Raw genomic sequence first — 20065 nt, 5'->3', positions numbered from 1 at the left:
CCAAGCCTATACTGTAGGGTCTAGGGGCCTTGGGACAGAGCTAACCCCTTTCTTGCCCTGGCTCTGTGAAAAGTCTGGATTCTGTTCTTCTTTTAGTTTCCCTCTCTTCTAGTTGCCTGGCCCAAGCTAGATCCTCCCGTAGGTATCCTTAAGGTATTCAAGTTCTCGAGTGGCAGAGTGGACTTACTGCCCGGTGCAGTTTGTACCCATCACGACATCTCTTGTGTTGTGTCTTTTCAGCTCGCCTTGGATACTCGTTTCTGGACGTGGATAAATCACTTTGTGATTTGGGGTTCTTTAGCCTTTTATGTATTTTTCTCATTCTTCTGGGGAGGAATTATTTGGTAAGCAGCTGTACACGTGTGAGTAATGTGTAAATAACAAAGTAGATATGTGTATATGTACATTGTCTATGCAAACGTTAATTATACTTCCGAAGCGCCGATCAGGTAAGATGGCAGGTCTTCAATACTCATGGATGGGGAGTCACTTCAGCTACGAGTGCTGCTCATTTCAGGTAAGATTTCACAAGCAAGTAAATGGACTACACGAGTCACTCAGAAGTCCTCCCTTCTAATAGCCCCCGTCCACATCTTTTCACCTTGAACGTGTGTAAGCATCTCTCTGTGAAGTGAAACCGCAAGTTCTAGCAGGGACCTTCCATGTGATTTACAGTGGAAATACTCATCCTGTGACGTTTCTACGTGACACAGTGGCCAACAGATCCGTTATTACCCATTTGGACTCCCTTGTCTCTTTCTGGGCTGTTACTGTCAGTCTTGTCCCTACAGGTGTGCTCAGGGTGTGGAATACATACCACTCAGTATCCAGAGGGTTGTATCTTTTTTTTTTAATTTTTTTTTTCAACGTTTATTTATTTTTGGGACAGAGAGAGACAGAGCATGAACGGGGGAGGGGCAGAGAGAGAGGGAGACACAGAATCGGAAACAGGCTCCAGGCTCTGAGCCATCAGCCCAGAGCCTGACGCGGGGCTCGAACTCACAGACCGCGAGATCGTGACCTGGCTGAAGTCGGACGCTTAACCGACTGCGCCACCCAGGCGCCCCTGGAGGGTTGTATCTTAACCTCCCCATCTCGCTGGCGGGGGCGGGGGCGGGGGGTGGGTAGAGGCAGACTGGACAGTGTGGCCTTCGAGTTCACTGAGTTCATCTTGGTTCGGTAGACGTTCATTTAGGATCCCTTTTGTGTGAAGCACTCTGGGGGAAACGGAAAGGAGATCAGAATCTAGCGAGAGGGGCGTATAAGCTGTGATCGGGAGAGTTAGAAGGAATGAAAATAAGTTAGGTTGTCCTCTCCTTTTCTTACTCCCAGAGGCCTAAATGTTGTGTAGCCGCTTTCATTAACCAGTGGCTTCTCTTGACAAGGATGCAGAGAGCATGGCTAGAGGAAGCCATAGGGTGCAATTCTAGGAGGACATTCTTTGCACGGGTTTGGGCAAAATCATGCATACAAAACGCTCCATGTTATCACGGAGATGTGAGGCTGTGTTTATCGTCCCTTGAGACTTCATTAGAAGAAACTCTTACTGCTTTTGAGAAGCTGTTAAAATGAAAGCCTTAAGAAATAAAAATATGAAAAGCCTAATCGCGTAAGGAACTACCAGTTCCAAAAAGTGTAATCATGGCATATGTTGGGCACCTCCAAGAGGTAATTTCTGCAGCAGTGAAGCTCACGGAAGTCCCTGTTGTCTTGAATAATCCACAAATTAATCAAAGTTGGTTAATCAAATGTAATATACAATTGTAATCCTGCCCAGAGCACCATAATTCTATCTATGAATCCGTGTAATCAGCTTCTGAACTAATGCAAAATTTCCACAAGAATGAAATGTTTCTAGCCAGCTAGTTTCTAACTCTGACCACAGACCATCCCTTATTGATGAAAATAAATCCTTCAAAAGATTAAGACATTGTCACATCTGTTTTCATTCATTAGAGATACTTCCTGAAAATGTAATAGTGATAAATCTGTTTTTATTTTGTTGCCCATAGTGCTGTCCTTCAGTAGAGCTGAGTTGAGCCACTACATGAATATAAAACTTACATTATAAAGCAACCAGTGAAATATGACCAGAAACTGTGAGAGACTTGAGCTGAATGCTGCTTCCAGCTACTATCTCTGGACACACTCAGCCCCGAGGCGTGGTGACACATCCCTCTGTGATGTGGGGATTGGCAGTGAGAACGATGATTTCTGAGCCCCAAACCCAATCCAGGAATAATACCTTTTGCTTTTTGCTGTTCCCCTGTAAAGCTCCATAGTTATCCTCAAGACAAAGAAAATTCTAGAGCGGTGAATGACAGAGTATTGTGGGTACTGTGTGGAATGCCCTGTGACTCCCTGTCACTTGTGTACTGGACACTTATTAGGGTCCATTAACTGCCTAGAAAATGAGTCAGGGTGCCCTTCAGAGTTAGAGTGAGAGCTCTGCAGAATTCTTTCCTGGACGGCAGGGACCCTAGAAGACTTAGCCCAGACCTCCTGAATTTCTCCACCTCACTGTTCTGCTCACTTCCTCTGCCACACTCTAGTCCCCATGTACCTAGAGCCACAAGCTTGATTTTATTATGTTACATGAGAGGGAGGGCACAAACATCGATTTTTTTTTTTTAATGAGGAACAAATTTATCTTCAGCGAGCCCTTTACATCGTCTAATAAATGAGACAAGTGGTTATCCGCCCAGAGCTCCTAATCCAGGGAGAATCTGTTGTGTATCCCAACCCTGGACACTTCCTCCTCCCCTGCTGCAAACAGCGTGTAGTCTGCTGAGGCTCTCCGTGCCTCAGCCTGGGGAAACTAGCTGTGCTTCTCTGTGTCCACCAAACAGCTCAGTGAATGACTTCGAATGAAATCCAGCATCTGGATGAAGGGTCCTAGATATCTGGCCCCCAAGACCGCGTGTCCTATTAGCAACATTCTCCTGTCCAGCCTGGTTGGCACACCCTGGGTACCCCGTCTGTATTCGGGGATGAGAACGGTGGAGAGAGAAGCTCGACCCTCCCTTGTATATTTATGTAGAGTGGGGGGGGGGGGGAGGGCGGGCGGGGTGTAAAAACGTCTTTTACATTTCCGAATGTAGAGCACAGTCCATTCTCCTATGAACAAAACAGCTGAGGAAGTAAAATACCTTTTAGCATAAGAAGTAACCATTTCTTTTTGAGTATCTTGAAGCCCCAATATTTTCTAATGCAAATATATACTCTGCACTTGACGGTTTTAAAGTTGATTGCTTAGTTGTTTTCAGGTCGCATGCACTTTATTGTCGTTTTTGCCCTTTAGTTATCCTTTCTTTTTCCTCCCAACATTTAGTACATGAAATCTGTGTAGTACTTTGGGGATATTCTTAAAGAAAATTATTTTTATTAAGGTGTGTAATTTAGAAGAGTCCCTTTAACTACAAAAGATAATTTCGGTGACACCTCTGTTTGATATGACAGGACCTGATTTCTTTTTCCATTCTGTGTTTTCTTTCCACTCTAGGCCTTTTCTCAAACAACAGAGAATGTATTTCGTATTTGCTCAAATGCTATCTTCTGTATCTACATGGTTGGCCATAGTTCTTCTAATATTTATCAGCCTTTTCCCTGAGATTCTCCTGATAGTCTTAAAGAATGTAAGAAGAAGAAGTGCCAGGGTAAGAACTAAATTTATGTTATCACTTGATTTTTGGAAGGGGCTTCAATACCTGCCATGAACTAAAAACCTTATTTAGAGAACTGCATTAGTTACAGCATGTTAAACCCCTCCTTACAGGTGCATCACTTAATTTCCTCTTCTGCATAAAAAGTATAGTAAAAACTCCGTTATCCAATGCAGGTGGTAAGTAGACTCCTTAATAGTGTTCTGTGTGACCTTCAGCAATCCATATGGAGCATCTCATATGCTCCATATGGAATTTTAAATGGAAAAAATGGTTGTTGTTTTTTTTTTTTTTTTTTTTTTTAGCCTAGAATTTTCACACCAGGAATTTCCACACCAACATTCCAGCTTTAACCTTAGAAATTTCCCTGCGGGTTGTTTGCAGAGGTTTTTTTGTTTTGTTTTTGGTTTCTTCAGTCGATACTCCCAATTTGCTTCTTTCAAACCTCTCCCCCTTCCTCTGATTATAGTGCTGCTTAATCTCTGTATCGCTTCTAGCCCTGTCTGTCCAGCAGTATATCTGAACCAAAGAGAACTCCCGGGATGTGATTTCTGCATCCTTACCTTCCTGACACACTTGTAAAAATTCAGATTATTTTATGAGTGTGTTTTTAGTTTTGCTGCTTAAATTGCCAAATTCTTGCGGGAGCGACAAGTTACTACCCTCTGCCAGCCTAATTGCTTGGCCCTGCATTGTCTGATAGCTTTCAAACATTTCTAAAAAGCCTTTCAAGTGAAAGGGGTAGATTAGCCTGAAAAATAAAACTGGCACATTCTGACCAACAGGTTAATTAAATATGTCCTATTCCTGCCAACGCTAATTCATTTTGCCAAGCAAAACCCCGTTTGTCTCATTATTCCCAGCACCTCCGTCTCACAGCCCCCAGTGCAGTATTTTCAGGAAATGGTCTAACGTATATCTACCTGACCTGTTGGATCAAATTTGCCAACCAGCTGAGCCACAAAACTGGCTTGTCTGATGGGGGTTTTGGCCCACTGATTTGATAGAATGCGGTGGTTGGCATCACGCAGTTGTAGGAGCTGAAACGATTACGAGAAAACCTTTCGCGACTAGACGCGTTAAAGAGGACCTTTCGTGATCAACAGGTTGGCATCTGCTCCAGTCAAAAGCAGTCGACTGTCAGCGGCATGAGCCACGTCGATTCTTGGTACACAAAGCCAGCCACTGTACAGTCAGGTGGTCGGAACTGGCCTTAACCCCCTGCCTCCACATGCCTTGCGGGCGGCACTGAACACGATACCATTACCCTGGTCCACTCTTTAATCCTTCCAGTAGACCCCTGACCGTCTCCCTCCAGCCTGGGATTTAGTCTTAGGATGAGAAAGAGGCATTTGCTTGTCTGAGTATGCCTCCGTATCCGTTGACCAGGGGTAAAAACAGGTCGATATTAACACATTTTTCCCAGAATGGCTCGAGCAGCAACTTCCACCAAGCCCGATAAAAAAACGGTCGCTGTGAGAAATGGTTTGGTGCCTTGTTATGATAGAGAATTTGTCTGGGAAAGATCTCTGAGGTGCCCCTCCCATTCTCCTTACTTGGGAGTACACTTTGGGAATGCTCCTAAATGTTTTTCTTAGTTGGGTCGGTGGGGCTCCTGCTAACTGATGGCTCACACCCAACTTCCCACTCTCAAGAGGATACAAACACCTCAGAAATCAAAACCTTCGACCACATCACCCCTGTCCTCTTCCTTAGACCCCTTCTTTTAAAATAAGTAAACTAAACATTTGAAAAAATAAAATAAGTAAAAGGGGAGCCACCCGGGTGGCCCAGTCGGTTAGGCGTCCGACTTCAGCTCGGGTCATGACCTCACGGTTCGGGGGCTCGAGCCCCGCATCGGGCTCCTTGCTGACAACTCGGAGCCTGGAGCCTGCTCTGGATTCTGTGTCTCTCCCTCTCTGTCTGCCCCCTTCCCGCTCGTCCTCTGTCTCTCTCTCGAGAAGAAGAAACATTAAAAAAAAGTTTTGTTTTAAATTAAAAAATAAATAAACTTAGACACAGGCTGGAGGTGACTTTTCTATAAATTCAGTGGCCATAAAATAGAGGGATGATACAGAGCAGTCCCAGATAAAGACGTAAAACATTTTCTTTCCACGCAAACGGTAGAATCCGAACTTCTGCCGGAAGCATGCGGTTCGGCATGCGATTTGTTTGCCATGGGTTATGTCCACGATACGAGGATTTATAGTGCCTGTGCTATAGCTTGGCATGCTGGTGTGCTAGAACAACCGGGAAAACTCCCATAATCACCTTCATTCATCCAATCACTCATTCATCGATCCCTACCCTCATTGAACCAGAACATGTGTTGAACCGCCTACTGATGAACATCTCTCTTTACATCCAGTGTCTGAAAGGCTAAATGGTTTTTCAGACTCTGTGGGATTTTGAGAGTTGCAGATGAGACGCAAAGTTGTGGGCACTCAGCGGCACTGCCCGTCCCCCCCCCCCTTGTGAGGAAACGCAAGAGCAAAGTAGCGCGTATGAATGCATAAAGGCCAGCTGAAACAGCCATGGCTGTCCTGATAAGTCACGTCTGTTTCCGTGAGGCCCTGTTTGGCCATTCAGAGAAGCAGAGGCCACTTGTAAGATGAAGGAGAAAGAGGATCTTCATCGCCAGCCAGTCTGGCATCCTGGGTGACTTCCCACTTGGCGTAATATCCCTTGCTAAGGCATTGGCTTCACTTTAAAGAGCGGCCAAAGATTCTCTTACGCTGGGTCAGCCTCCTTCCTGCCACGCTCCCTGATGTGGTAAAGTGAGTGTCCCCGCCTAGACCTGGAAGATTCCCCCCGACTTCAGCCAGTAAGCGTGTTGGAGCCTTTGGACACATAGCCAGCGAGCGCCGTGCTCGTGTGGGTCTTGGCAGCTGTCTCCAGGAGGGAACGCGGCAGTGGGTGGTGAAAACGTCTCTGGCATTTGAAAAAGAAGCTAAGCCACGTACACGCAACAGTTACAGAAGCGGCCTTCTGCTGGATTCCATTCAGTTCGATACACGTCACGTGAGGGTCCGCTGTTAGCCACCGCACTAGGTGATGGTAATCCAGGGATGAGTCACGCGTGGCCCCAGCTCACGAGGAGCTGCCACCCCAGCGCAGTTCTGAAGAGGATTTTTACGCAACCCTTGGGGAGGCCGGCACGGAACAGGATAGCAGGCTCCGGGATGTGGCGCGTTGTAACACATCCGAGCTATTCCAAGTCGCCACCTCCGGAAGCCGCCAGTACAAAGGCTTGTGTGGCAGCCTCCAGCCCAGCCGGGTTCCGTCCTGACCTCAGCACCGGAGAGGATCCCGCTGTCTTTGCAAACGGGTTCCCTTGGCCATTAAACTCACAGGTTAGTTTCAGCTACCTGTTCCTCAGCTGTCTTTTCAGCAGTGTGGTTAGCTTTTGAGGCCCAGGTCCCATCATGAAGGATCAGAAAGCTTTTCTTTAGCTCCTACCCTGCCAGAGCTGCATCCCCGTCACGACAGGACGTGACGAAAGCACCCGTGAGCGCAGGACAACGGAACGGCAAGACGACCCCTTAAAGGAAGCTTCCGGTGTAGGAACCCCGGTGGGTGCGTCAACAGGTTGTGTCTCCCCTAAGCACAGTTGCTGGGCTCCGTGGTAGTCAGTGAACTGACCCCTGCCCTTTCTGGCCATGTGGTAGCTACCACTTGCCACTTCCGACGGAGGACTTGCCCGCGTACCTTTAAGTAAGTTTGCCCGCGTAACCCACCACTGTCAAGAGGGAGGCTTGACTTGGCCTGCTAGACCCTGGACTGCTGTCCTCTGATGGCAGTGGCCCTAGCCACGTGGCCATGCCTAGCATGGGATGTCCGCACGAACAAGAAAGACTCTATTACGTAGGGAGCTCTGCCAGAGAAAGCACCTTGCAAACTTTGGAGAATACGCTTTATCCTGTTAAAAACGGTGGTGCCGAGGCTGATTACTGTCGTGATTCTGACAGTGTCCCAGCCAACCTTGGCCTCTAAGGATAACAGTCCTGTTGACCGGATCAGGCAAAATGTTGAATCCTCACATTGTGGCTGTTGAGACGGACCTTTATGCATTGGCCTCTTTGACGCAGGTGACTGCGGAGGAATGTGGGGATATCATACTCTTCTAGCTCATTCTCTCCCTTCCTTCCACCTCCACCAGTTGCTGGCTATATCGGTTTTTGATTGCTTTAGATCTTCTTTCCATGCTCTCTCCTGCCTTCTCTACTTTCATATTTCCTTTCTCTTTCCTTTATAAAGCGGCCTAATCTATGAACCCCTAAAATTTCTGCTTCGTAGAAATACTTTTATCTCTGACGGTTGGATATAAGGTTTTGAGTGTACCAAACTGTGCTTAGGGTTGCAGTCTTAACTAAATAGGGTTGAATATTAAACGTGGGGGCGGGGGACTCGGTGTCGTGTTAATCTCACTATGAGAGTTTTGCCCGCAAAATGGAAGACAGGACAGTTTAAAATTTTTCTTCCCAGAAACAACATATTTATTTCTCTAGCCTTATCCATTGGGGATTTGCATGTTGCCAACATATCGCCAACTTTATTTAAGGAAAATACGAACAGGAAAACAAATACAGCTGCGTTCAAACATCTGTGAATAAGTCAAAGTATTTGCCTGTAAGAGTTTTATTGTTTATTCGCTGCTATTAGATACATATGATACTTTAGCTGATACCTTTTTTTTTTAGACCTACTTTCCATTAGGCACTGAGTAGATAACATGGGTAATCTTGATTAGCAGAATTGCTCTCTCTAGGCATTTTAAAGGAGAAATTCCTAGCCCTTTAGCCTACCCTGCTGAAGAGGTCTCTGTAAGAAAAAAGAGAAAAACCGATCAAATGACATTAGGATAGGGGCGCCTGGCTGGCTCAGTCGGTAGAATGTGCTGCTCCTGTTCTCGGGGTTGTGAGTTTGAGCCCCACGGCGGGTGTAGAGATTACTTAAAAATAAAATCTTTTTTGGAAAAACTACGTTAGAATAAGGGAAGTTAAACACTGGTCCGGCAGTAAATGGGAGCGAAGTGTGGTTTCACCAAATGTCTTCCCATTGTGTTAATTTTGTTAGGTTTGTAACATGCCACGGCCCGACAGCAGTCAGTCCCTTCGTGTTGAATCTGTGCAGCTGGATAGGGGAGATAGTTACTTCAGGATAGATTGGTGATGGACCCTGGACATAGCTCTCTGACCCATGGATTTCGAACCATGTAGGTTAGTGAGTTAACGATTAGAAACAAGCCATATTTTAGTAAGAAGCGTGTTTTAAAGTGATTCAGAATAGTCCGTCTTCCCATGAACAAAGCAACTTTAAATTGTTATACGGAGAAATAGTCATTTGCACATATAATGGACTGTTCCTAACTCTGACTCTACTATTACTTCAGAAAGTGATGCCTTCAAAACTAACATGTCATTTCGACTTCGAATTCTCCAGGTTTCTTTTTAAATGTCTTACATTTCAGAGAATATTTACTTTTTTTTTTTTTTTTTTTTTTTTTTGGTTTCTGCATTTCTCTTTTTTCTACTGCAATTTTCCACCCTTTGTGCAATTGTGAACAAGGTAACGAAACGCCTCCCTTCCTCAGGAACATCTACTATCTTCATGCTTTCTCAAACTTCCAGCAATCACAGTTTCTCTTGGAGTGAATAAGGTGATTTCCTTTCTTAATGTACCGACTTGCCTGCGTTCTCATTTGCTTGACACCATTTTTCTGACTCTTTATGAACGATGACTTCTCAGTGCTCATTTCTCTACCTTCTGTTGATACTTAAGAGTATTTTGTCATTTTCCTTTAATCATTTGTTCACCTTCTCAAATGGTCACACTGGAGAGGAGGTGATGTTCGAACACTTGGACCGTAACTCCCTAGCCCCATTGATTCCCGGTGCACAGTGGAAGCCACGGCGTGCTAGAGCTAGGGTGTTCACGAAGACAGGAATGTTTTGCACAAATCTCTCTTTGCTCGATACACTCACAGCACCGGCCCAACTCTCAGAGGTGTTCACCAAAAGGATGGTAAGGTTTACTAATCCAACCATATTGACTCATCTCCCGCATAACCTACCAGTGTCATTTCAAAGCGCCCAGTTTGCCTTATACTACTAATATCTGTATACTTATACCGTGAAAACCGTTCAATTCGAGTTGGAGACTTCCTTAGGTCTTTAAGTGTATCCGTTGAAATGTGACACATCTCCTGTAGCTTAATTGTTTGTACTTTTGGCCAAAAGAGTAGTCTGTAGGAAATGATTCTTTTTCTTCTACGTTTTTATCACCAGGTAGGTTAACCAGTCTTCAAATGCTTTAAGTATCTTTACCTCACTATTACAGAGAAATCTGAGCTGTAAAAGGGCATCTGACTCATTATCCGCCAGACCTTCAGTCAGACCTCTTCTTTTACGAACATTCTCAGACGAATCTAATATATTGTAACAGGTACCTAGTGGTAAACGAGCGGGCTGGCTTTAAAGAAACAGATTAACAGCATTATAAAGACAAAAATGAAAATATCACTCTAAATTTTCTCTGCTGTTGGTGTGGTGAACTTTATACTTAACTCTTTACAAAAATATAAAGATGCATTACTTGGAATATGGGGAAAATTGGTATTTTAAATTTGCTAAGCTCCCAAATGAAACTTTAGGCCTTTTGCAGAGCCGGAGGGTAAAAAAACATATTTAATTTGCGAGGGGCGACTTGCGGCAGAGCCGTCCCGTGAAAGTGCTCGTTAATACCGATTAGGAAATAACAGTCTCGACTGTAAGAGATCATTCGGAAAACTGAAAACAAATATTCCAAAATTGCATCTGTATAACGTCAAGTCAATTTAGCATTGCATGTTCTTTTGGGAATTAGGTGCAAATAATCCAGTGTGTTTGTATCTCCGTGTGCTGTGTCTGTGTGTTTGCAGGTATACACTTAATGTACTCGTACGTGTCTGACCCCCCAAATTAATGCCCCAACCTAATCACTTTTATTCATGTCAAGTTTTATTCAAGCTAGATGTTTCCACTTGTCAGAGGTAAAAGCTCAAATCTTTCCCAGCCATTCAGGGGGATGCTAACCTAATGACGTGGAACGCTTCTTCGCAGTTCATTTTCCCCAAAACGAGTAAATCCGTTTTACGGCCTGTTGTCTCATTTACCCTCAGAGACGAGTGGGGGGGAATTGCCGTGGCACGGGAGGTGTCCTCTCCTCTGTGTGTTTTCTCCCTCCCACTCACTGCGGCGGCCTCCGTCGTCCCAGACCTTTAGAGGCCTCTTTTCCTCCACCCGTAGGAATTGAGAGTAATTCATGAATGAGGTTTCCGAGCCCATCAGCTTGGAAACAACTCCATACAGCTTAGGGCAGGGCCGTCTCCCCTGCGCACCGAAAAACTGACGGTCATCGGGAGCCTCTTGCCTTTGGAACTCCCCATCGGGAGTCCTCCCCGTGGGCCCGTTTTTCTCGTCAGCTGTCAACTCCCCCCCCCCACCCGCCAGCGAAGAACAAAAAGGAGAGTAATGGAGCGCGTGCTCTGGTTCTCCTGTGCCCTACGGTTTTTGCCAGTCTGCGTCCCCAGTGTTGCTTCGGACGCAGACCCCCTTGGCCCCGGCGCACCTCTTAGCCTTCCCCGTTGGGAGCGACTCACCTGCTTCGATCTTCCTTCCCTCGGTAACGAATCTGCCTCCCAGTGGCTTTCAAAGCCTTGGACCCTCTTGTCCCAGGTAGCCTTGTCCTAAGCTGTATGGTGCCTTTTAGCTCTCCTGTTCCCAGCTCATTTTGTATCCCCCTGGATCGCTTTCTTCAGCTCGGTCCGCGTTTGGGAGACCCGGCTGGCTGAGACGCTGCTTGTGCTTTTGGCCTCTCCAGGGCCTTAAGTCCTACAACGCCTAACACAGAAGTGGGAAAGTTTTCTTGTGAGGAAGCAGTCGTCCTGCCCTCAACGTAGTTATTGCCTCCAGGAATATATCTTCACGTGGCGTTATTTCTCCTCCACGGAAAAAATTTGGCAATTGGCCTGGCCCCTGGGTTTGTCCCTCGATGAGGGAGGGAGCGGTGGGCGACTCCTTTTATAAGTTCTCGGCGTGAATGGCGACCTTATTTTTATTTTGGTTAGAGTCGGTCACCGTGACGCTGCCACCTGAAAAAAAAACTGTTAGGAAAAAAAGGTTGGGTTGTAGAGTATAAATCAGGCATGTTGAGAGGCGCGAGTCTTAGGTCTTGGGGGGGGGCCTCCAACCCAGCCTTTTAAAACCCAACTAGCAGGGGGCCGTCAGGTGTATCTTCTTCCCTGGGAGAGCACTGAATAAGGTTCAGGGGACAGAGAAGGCTCCACAGATTTCTTAGGGCAGTTTCTGTGGTGGCCTTTCCAAAAAACAGGATGAATAAGAGAAACAGAAGCTTCGGTTGACTTACAGAGACATGATCTCCCAAAAAGAAAATTCACTGCAGCATTATGGGGAAGAAACCGGTTTCTTTCAGTAAAGGAAAGACAGTTTCACAGCAGTCTTTCGAAACGGAGCAGATAGATCTTCAGACTTCCTCTGTCAAAATTTACACACCCTGGAAAACAGTAATCCGTTCATCGGTTCACCGGGGCCTGAGTATCCGCTGCATGCGGGACACGGCGCTAGGTGCCGGAGATAGACCAATGAAACGTCCCTATTTTCCGCTCCCAGGCTAGAGGGAGGGACCCTGCTGAGCTAAGCCACGGCTTGTGCTAGGTGGTCCTGGTGGTAGGGATGACTGAGAGAGCCCTGGAGCAATCCAAAAGCAAAAAGCATGTCTGAATCTACTCGGCCAACAATTGAAGCAAGGATGAAAAACTGGGTATTGTGTCGCCCTTTTTTCCCCCCTGCATGTGAATAAAACTTGGCACTTGAAGATAGCTCCTTTACTCTCATAACAAAACTTACTACTTGATTTATTTTGGAAAATGCTAAACAGATGGCTTCGCGCCATTGTTAAAATAAACCTTTTAACTCTGTATGTTTTAAATTTTTCAGAATCCGAATCTTGAACTGCCTATGTTATTGTCCTACAAGCATATTGACAGTGGTTACAGCTAAAAAAAGAAAGCACGAAGACACAACTACGAAAAGTTGTCATCTCAGGATACGCAATATGCAACAAACTAAACCCCTCTCTTGTGTCTGGGGTTCAGAATAAATGTCCATTACAATACCAAATGACTCTTTTAAGCATTTACAGTTATCGTAAGTAGCCGTTATGGCCAAAGCTCTAAGTTATGAATCCTATGAAAGTTGAAAGCGAGAAGAATAATTAGAATGTCTGGCTTTAGATAGACGACTATAACTACCAAGTGGGTGCTCTTTTAACCCATGAACTCTGTGAATGGATTTAAATATAATAGTATAAAGTAGAAGTCATACAATGGGAATGAATAGATTTTGCTAATATTACTTTTTTTGCCTGGCAGAAGACATAGGCTGTTTGGATCATGTTTCTTGTTCCTGCTGAGTGATAATCTTAAATTATTTTTTTTTTCAAACATATGAAAGGAATACTTGAAAATACAAGAAGACTAAATGGTATCAGTGCATCAGAATAATTCGTCCTTTGTGTTTACCCACATGCTAATTCTGTCCTCACGGAATAGCCTTGCCAAAAACTAACCTTGAACCCTTACGTGGAAAGAGTGTGAATCCTGGATATTTTTGTGAGAATCAACAAAAATTACTTATTTTTGTTCTTCTGAATTAAACCCCACTTAATGCGTGGATGGCTACCAGATTATTTTCAAAATAAAACATTTCCAGTCACTTAGTAAGTAGCCCCTCGAAAGAGTTAAGATCTAACGGATATTTTCCAGTATTCATTTTCCCGGGGTCTGAGGTGGGATAGGCAAAACCATGGTCACGTAAAACTAAAGCCATCTGAGTATCCGTGTTTTATCATTTTCTGTGGAGAGGTGAAAAAATAGCTTATTTCCAACTGTTCACGGTTATTTTTGGAAAGAGACTGCGTTTGTACATACAAGCAGCACTTTTGTTTTGAACTTGCCAATTCGGGAAGGAGGGATCCGTCCCAAGACCGCGATTCGGCCTGCGCAGCCATGACTCTGAACTTGAATGTTTTCTCTTAGCAAACATGGTTAGGTGACGGTCTGACTCTCAACCGTGAGATTCACCTTGGTGAAGGCCTTGACTTCCTGGACTAGGAGGAGGCTTTAGCCTCCTACGGAGTTCACTGAACACATCAGAATAAATGTGAAATATCTTTATTAAGTGTCAAAATCAGACACATTTTGGGGGATAAAAATGGCTACATTTGACTACTAGCTTGAAATGGGCTCTTAAACAGTGTTTTCAGAAGCGCCTGGCTGGCTCGGTCGGTAGGCCCCGCGGCCCTTGGATCTTAGGGTCGTGCGTCTGAGCCCTGTGGTGGGCATAGAGATTACTTTTCTAAAAAAGTGTTTTCATACCGGTTTCCTTTTTTGGGTGTCTTTCTGGCATGCCCGTACTATTATTCGTGTTTCTGTTGTACCTTGCTTTAGGAAAGCGTCGGACCCAATCTATACCGGTGTATTTATGTGGTCCGTGTGGCCCATTTGATTCTTCCATATGTAATTTGGGTCCGTATTTAGGTGTCATTTTTCTTGAATTCTAGGAAGGACATAATTCCGGTTACCGGAAACCATTCCATCATCGTGACCCTTTTACGTGATTTCATTTGTTCTCGTCTATCAGTATTATCTTCGAGTCTTTTGTCGGATGTCCTTCACAGCTTACCTGAGTGCGCGGTGTTCTGCTAGCCTGTGTTTGAGGTAGTCTGCTGAAAACAAAGTCTGTACATTCTTTGCCTATTCCAAAGAGCTAAAAGGTCAGACCCAGGAAAGCTTTTGACGTTTTTTGTTGTTCTTCTGCTTGTTGCGGCTGTCGCCGTGTTGTTGCCGTTGTTGTTTTACAGAAGTGCCGTATGGGATGTGAACACACGCGAGAGACCTGCAATACAGAGAGAGGCCCGTTTAACGCAAACCACTGGAGAGTGGCCTCATCAGGATGTGCAGGGTAGCGGACATGTAACTGGTGGCGTGGCGCATTCCTTGCCGCCAGGAGGGTGACTGAGGGGGACTTGAGGTCCTATCTCAGCTACGCGTTACGCCGCAGCTCAAATTCACGATGGTGATCGCCGTGGCCTAGATCCTTGAGAGGGACCTGACTTTGCTTTTGTGAAAGGTATTTTAGTAACGAGCTAAGTAAGAACTGGTTAGCGGGGGATTAGGCGGATGGAACAACTCGAAGTAAGCCGTCCCCCGGTGTTCCTAGCGCGACAGTCTAACCACCTTGTTTTGTGACAGAGAAAGGGGGAGAGTGTAATAGCAGGCTCCCATATACCCATCATTGGAACCACTCTAAACTGTCAAGATGTCCTTGTAATTTTCACAACCGTCGTCCCTTGTTTGAAGGTGTAACCTACTGAGCGTAAACCATAAATTCCCTCTCTACAACATCTACACCAGCAGCAGTATAAATGTAAGCCAGAATTTGCAAGATCCATAATAATTTCGTGATGGAATTTTTTTAATAACATGCAGTATAGAAATGTGCAGATTTTAGGCAAGTGTTAACCAAATCACTTTTCAGCTTGCAACATGGGACTGCAATACTACATTTTTCACTTAGGCAGTTTTTTACATCCACGTCGTTGCTTTCTATAATGACTGTGAATGCCATCTTTTATGAATGCAACTTGCCTTTTTCATTACAGAAATTTTTGTTTGATGTATCAATAAACTTTGGTATGATACGATTGCCATTTTAGCCTCTCTTTTGGAATGGTCTCGGTGTGCTTGAAATTTGGTCAAAGGTGTGTGTGTGTGTGTGTGTGTGTGTGTGTGTGTGTGTGCACGCGCACCTGTCCCTCCCTCCCTCCCTCTCCCTGCCCCTCGCTGTCTCCCCTTCCCCCGTTCCTCTGACATGGCTGGGCCTGCCTCTAAGACAAAAACCCCACTGTTACCGACTACTGAGAAAGTAAAAGTTTTTCCACGGGAGCTGGTCGTGTTACATTTTTACACGGAAGTCTCTGGGTTTTTGTAGCCTTTTAATCACATTAAGCCCTTGACCTGCATTTAGTGAATTTCCTCTTGTTTATCTTTATCTTTTATTTTAATGCCAGTATGGCTCACCCGCGGCGTTCTGTCAGTTTCAGGCGTCTCTCTTGTATTTTTGGGGAAGTGGGAAGCGGGCCGTGTTTGGAGGTGAGACTGGAGTGAAAGTTCCAGCTTTGCTCTTAGAGCCATTTTCCTCTCCACCCTCTCGTCACCTGCAAAATGGCGTCTTGGGGGGTGAGGGGTGGTCAGATGAGGCGAAGGATCAAAACTGCCTTGCGAGACTCCATTTGTTATTCCGATGAAATCATCGCTACTTTTACATTAAGGGGATTTTTATCGCCCTGATCTTTTTAATGGATAGTTGTCATGTACGGACTTTTCACAGATGGGACTATGGTGGATTCTTTCAGTCTTGGATGTAGTTTGTGCGGGCTTCCTTCCTTCCCTTCCCCCATCCAGCCCGGTGGGGAGCCGCCTCACTGCCGAGCCTGCCCAGGACTGGCCAATAAAGTGAGTATTGTGAGAGTCGGAGTGGTCTGGCCCCTTCAACAAGAAGTGCACATACAAAGGTTAGGGGCTGAGGTTATCACTATGGTTATTCAGTGAATGTGTCCAGGGCCGAAGGGCTGGACGCATACTAATGAAGCTCGAAGGCCCGAGTGCCGGGAATCGTTGTCAGAAAAGCAGGGGCTCGATTATTGCACAACTTGCAAAATCCCTCTCTGACCCGTTTTCCCAGCGACTCAAGGGCAAAGAAACATGGGCTCAGATCCTCCTACGCGGACCTTACGTTCTGGAGAAACGCCGCTCTGCGGATCAAGGAAGTCCTCTGACGGGGCTTACGAGCAAGTGCGGGGAGCCGGCCTCTGGATGAACGCAACGGGGCGCCTCTCGGTGGACCAGAAGGTCTTTGACCCTGGCCCTTCGTGTGGGGAGGGCACAGGAGGTTCGTGCTTAAAACGCCTGCCGCTGCCGCTGCTTTGGTCTCTTGGTCAATCTGCCAGGACAGATCTCCCACCAGGAAAGCCACTAAAGTCACAACTCCTCGTCTTAACACTTAAACAGCACTTACTCTGTGCCAGGCACCGTTCCCGCGTCTTACGTATACATTCATAGGACCCAAACAGTCCTGTGAAGTAGGTGCTAACACGTCTCCATTTGACAGATGAGGAATCCGAGTCACGGAGCAAGGTCACGCAGTCTGGCACAGCCGGGTTTTTCTTTTTTTTTTTTTTTTTTTTTCCTCCAACATAAATCTCTTCTCTTCTAATTCTGGAAGTCCTGAAAGCAAGATGTGTTTTTCCTGGAAGTCCCTAGGGGAGATCTGCTCCCTGGCCTTTTCCAGCTTTCAGAAGGGATGGGATTCTTTGTCTCGTGATCCCTTCCTGGGCCATCCCCACAGTCCCTCTGCTCTCTGTTTCCGTGGTCACATCTTGTCTGAGCCTGACGCTCTTCCATTCCCTCCGATTACATTGAACCCATGTGGATAATCCAGGATAATCTCTCCATCTTGAGACCTTTAAGTCACATCTGCAACACCCCTTTTTCCACGTTAAGGCAACGTGTTTACGGGTTCCAGGAACTAGGAAGGGCACGGATACCTTCGGAGGCCTTAGCAAAGAACACCAACTCGGCGGGGAACTAAAAGGCCTTCCGGGCCATGGAACTTTTCAGTTGCTGGCACTAGGAAAGTTCCAGGCAAGCCCGGAAGGTCAGTTGACCTCAGCAAGGGGCCCTTGTTCCAGGAAGACCTTACTACTGACTCTTGGGGAAGTAGAGAGGGAGGATGGACACAAGTGAGCTGCAAAGGGAACTTTTTCCGATAACGGTGTTGAGAAAAGCAACCTTCAAGGAGTCCCGCCCTGTACTACCTGGTGGAGCCAGATTTTGTTGTCGATAAATTTTTTTAATGTTTATTTTTGAGAGACAGGAAACAGAATGTGAGTGGGGAAGGGGCAGAGAGGGGGAGACACAGAATCGGAAACAGGCTCCAGGCTCTGAGCCATCAGCCCAGAGCCTGACGCGGGGCTCGAACTCACGGACCGCGAGATCGTGACCTGGCTGAAGTCGGACGCTTAACCGACTGCGCCACCCAGGCGCCCCGAGCCACCACAAACTTAATGCAAATAATTACTAGCCATAAGAAAGCATGATAGGCCAAAACGGAGGTATAAATCTGCACAATATCTGACTAGTAATCTTCAAAATTATAAAGATCAGGGGGGCACCTGGCCGGTTCAGTTAGTAGAACATGCAACTTGATCTTGGGGTCGTGAGTTCAAGCCCCACGTTGGGCATAGAACTTACTTAGAAAAACAAAAATTAAAAAAAAAAAATGAGCAGCTTTTTAAAACGTGAAAGAAAAAAATGTATAAAGGCCATGAGAGACCCAAGACTAAGAAACACCCAGATAAAGGAAATGAAAATGACCTAACAGCAAAGTACAGCATATGGCCCTCTCTTGGATCCTGGACCACAAATTGGACATTCCTAGGGTAATTGGGGAGTCTGACTATGGTATAGAGGTTATATGTTCTCATATAGGTTATATCCGTGTTAAATGATTCTTGAAATTGTGATGATGTATCCTATCTTGTGGAATCTGAGAGTATGTGGGAATTTTCTGCACTATTTTGCAACGTGAGTCTGAAATTATTTCTCATTTGAAAAATAAAAGAAGTTCGAACAATAAAGCGGGGGCACCTGGCTGGCTCAATCAGTAGCACATGAAACTCTTGATCTTGGGGTCGTGAGTTCAAGCCCCCCATTGGGTGTAGAGTTTCCAAAAAAAACAAACAGTAAAGCATAAAAATATTAACAGGAGAGGATATTAAATTGAGCTGAGCTGACTGTAGAATACTAAAATATAATCTGTTAGCTATTATCTGCATAACATTTCATAGAATGCTTTTACATGCCTCATTTAATCTCCACAAGAACCCTACGTAGAGAACTCCAGGTTCTTACAGATAACCTGAGGCTCAGATGAGCTAAATTATCTTGCCCTGGTCCTTCAGGACTGAACTCAGGTCTGATCCAATGTGTTTCTCCCTACAATACACTGTGCAGTTTGTCCAGGACCCCAAAAGCATGTCTTGTAGAGTCTAGAATGATCGAAAAACCAGGCGCCTGGGTGGCTCGGTCAGTTGAGTGTCCAACTTCGGCTCAGGTCATGATCTCATGAGTTCGAGCCCCGCACTGGGCTCTGTGCTGACAGCTCGGAGCCTGGAGCCTGCTTCGGATTCTCTGTCTCCCTCTCTCTCTGCCCCTCGCCCATTCGCACGGTCTCTCTCTCACTCTCAAAAATAAACATTAAAAAAAAAAATGTAGAATGATCGCAAAGCAAATGAAACCATGAAGTAGGTGGCCTCAAAATGCCCCAGGCCCTGGGGCACCTGGCTGGCTCAGTTAGTGGAGCGGGTGGCTCTTGATTTTGGGGTTGTTTGAGTTGTATGTTGGGTATGGAGATTACTTGAGAATAGAATCTTTAAAAAAAAAAAAAAATGCCCCAGTCCAGGGTTTTCCCTTTCATCAACTTTGATGGCGTTGAGAACAAACTGAGGGTTGATGGGGGGTGGGGGAGAGGGGAAAGTGGGTGATGGGCATTAAGGAAGGCACCTGTTGGGATGAGCACTGGGTGCCATATGGAAACCAATTTGACAACAAATGATAAAAAAAAAAAAAAAAAAAAAAATGTTTTTGATGGTGTCGAACTGGGTTTTTCTCCCGTACTACCTATTCCGGGATTTCCCGAGGTAAGTTTTATCCTCCTACCCCTGTTTCCTGCCATCTGGGTGAGCATACAATTTCAATAATGAGGCGTCAGGCTAGCCACCTACGCCTGGTACCTCAAGTGTGTACGTCGCTTAAACAAGAACGTGGGAATGTGGCCAGCACTATCGACCTGAAATGATTCTACCCCACTGCGTATCAAAGGCCTGGCTGAGATGATCGTGGTTCAGCATTTTCCCAGCTGGGTTATAGGAAACATTAGAATCTCGGGGAATGTTACTAGGTGTTCCTTGAAAAGATAGATGGGTTCCCTGGTTAAGCAGCTTTGGGAAGTTCCACGTATGATTGCACCCTGTCAGACAAGATACAATGCATACTAGGACATTAAAGTCTATGAAAGATCTAATATTAAGGAAACCTATTTGGCTGCTAGATCCTCTATGTTCCAAGCCAAGGGTCACTTTTTGCACAGACCATCTAACAACAACTCCTTAGACAGCAGTCTTGCATGGAACACCTTTAAGAAATAAAGCGATAGCTGGGTTCTACACTGAACGCACTCCTCCCCACTCACTTGATGGGACTAATCGTCATGATCTGAAGGTAG

General features: G+C 45.6%; 1 protein-coding gene across 11 annotated transcripts in view; it reads left to right on the top strand.

Moving 5' to 3' along the window:
- ATP11C (ATPase phospholipid transporting 11C (ATP11C blood group)) overlaps nt 1-15431 on the top strand; it is a 107382-nt gene extending 91951 nt beyond the window's left edge. For 2 of the 11 annotated variants that reach the window (XM_040468557.1, XM_040468550.1), the window contains 4 exons: nt 241-344; nt 3503-3656; nt 10002-10106; nt 12659-15431. In XM_040468557.1, coding sequence (XP_040324491.1) covers nt 241-344; nt 3503-3656; nt 10002-10103 — 360 coding nt within the window. In that variant the 3' untranslated portion in view covers nt 10104-10106; nt 12659-15431. Of the gene's footprint in view, nt 1-240; nt 345-3502; nt 3657-3775; nt 3842-9230; nt 9322-10001; nt 10107-12658 lie in introns of those variants that run through there. The other 9 variants (XM_040468551.1, XM_040468554.1, XM_040468556.1 and 6 more) reach the window with 9 other exon arrangements.
- Nucleotides 15432-20065: the final 4634 nt, after the last annotated feature.

This window comes from Herpailurus yagouaroundi, unplaced genomic scaffold, assembly GCF_014898765.1.
Source record: "Herpailurus yagouaroundi ecotype Mexico unplaced genomic scaffold, PumYag 67702, whole genome shotgun sequence".
Classification (NCBI taxonomy): domain Eukaryota; kingdom Metazoa; phylum Chordata; class Mammalia; order Carnivora; family Felidae; genus Herpailurus; species Herpailurus yagouaroundi.
The sequence above is the reverse complement of the archived record's forward strand: the minus strand, read 5'-3'. Positions and strand labels throughout refer to the sequence as shown.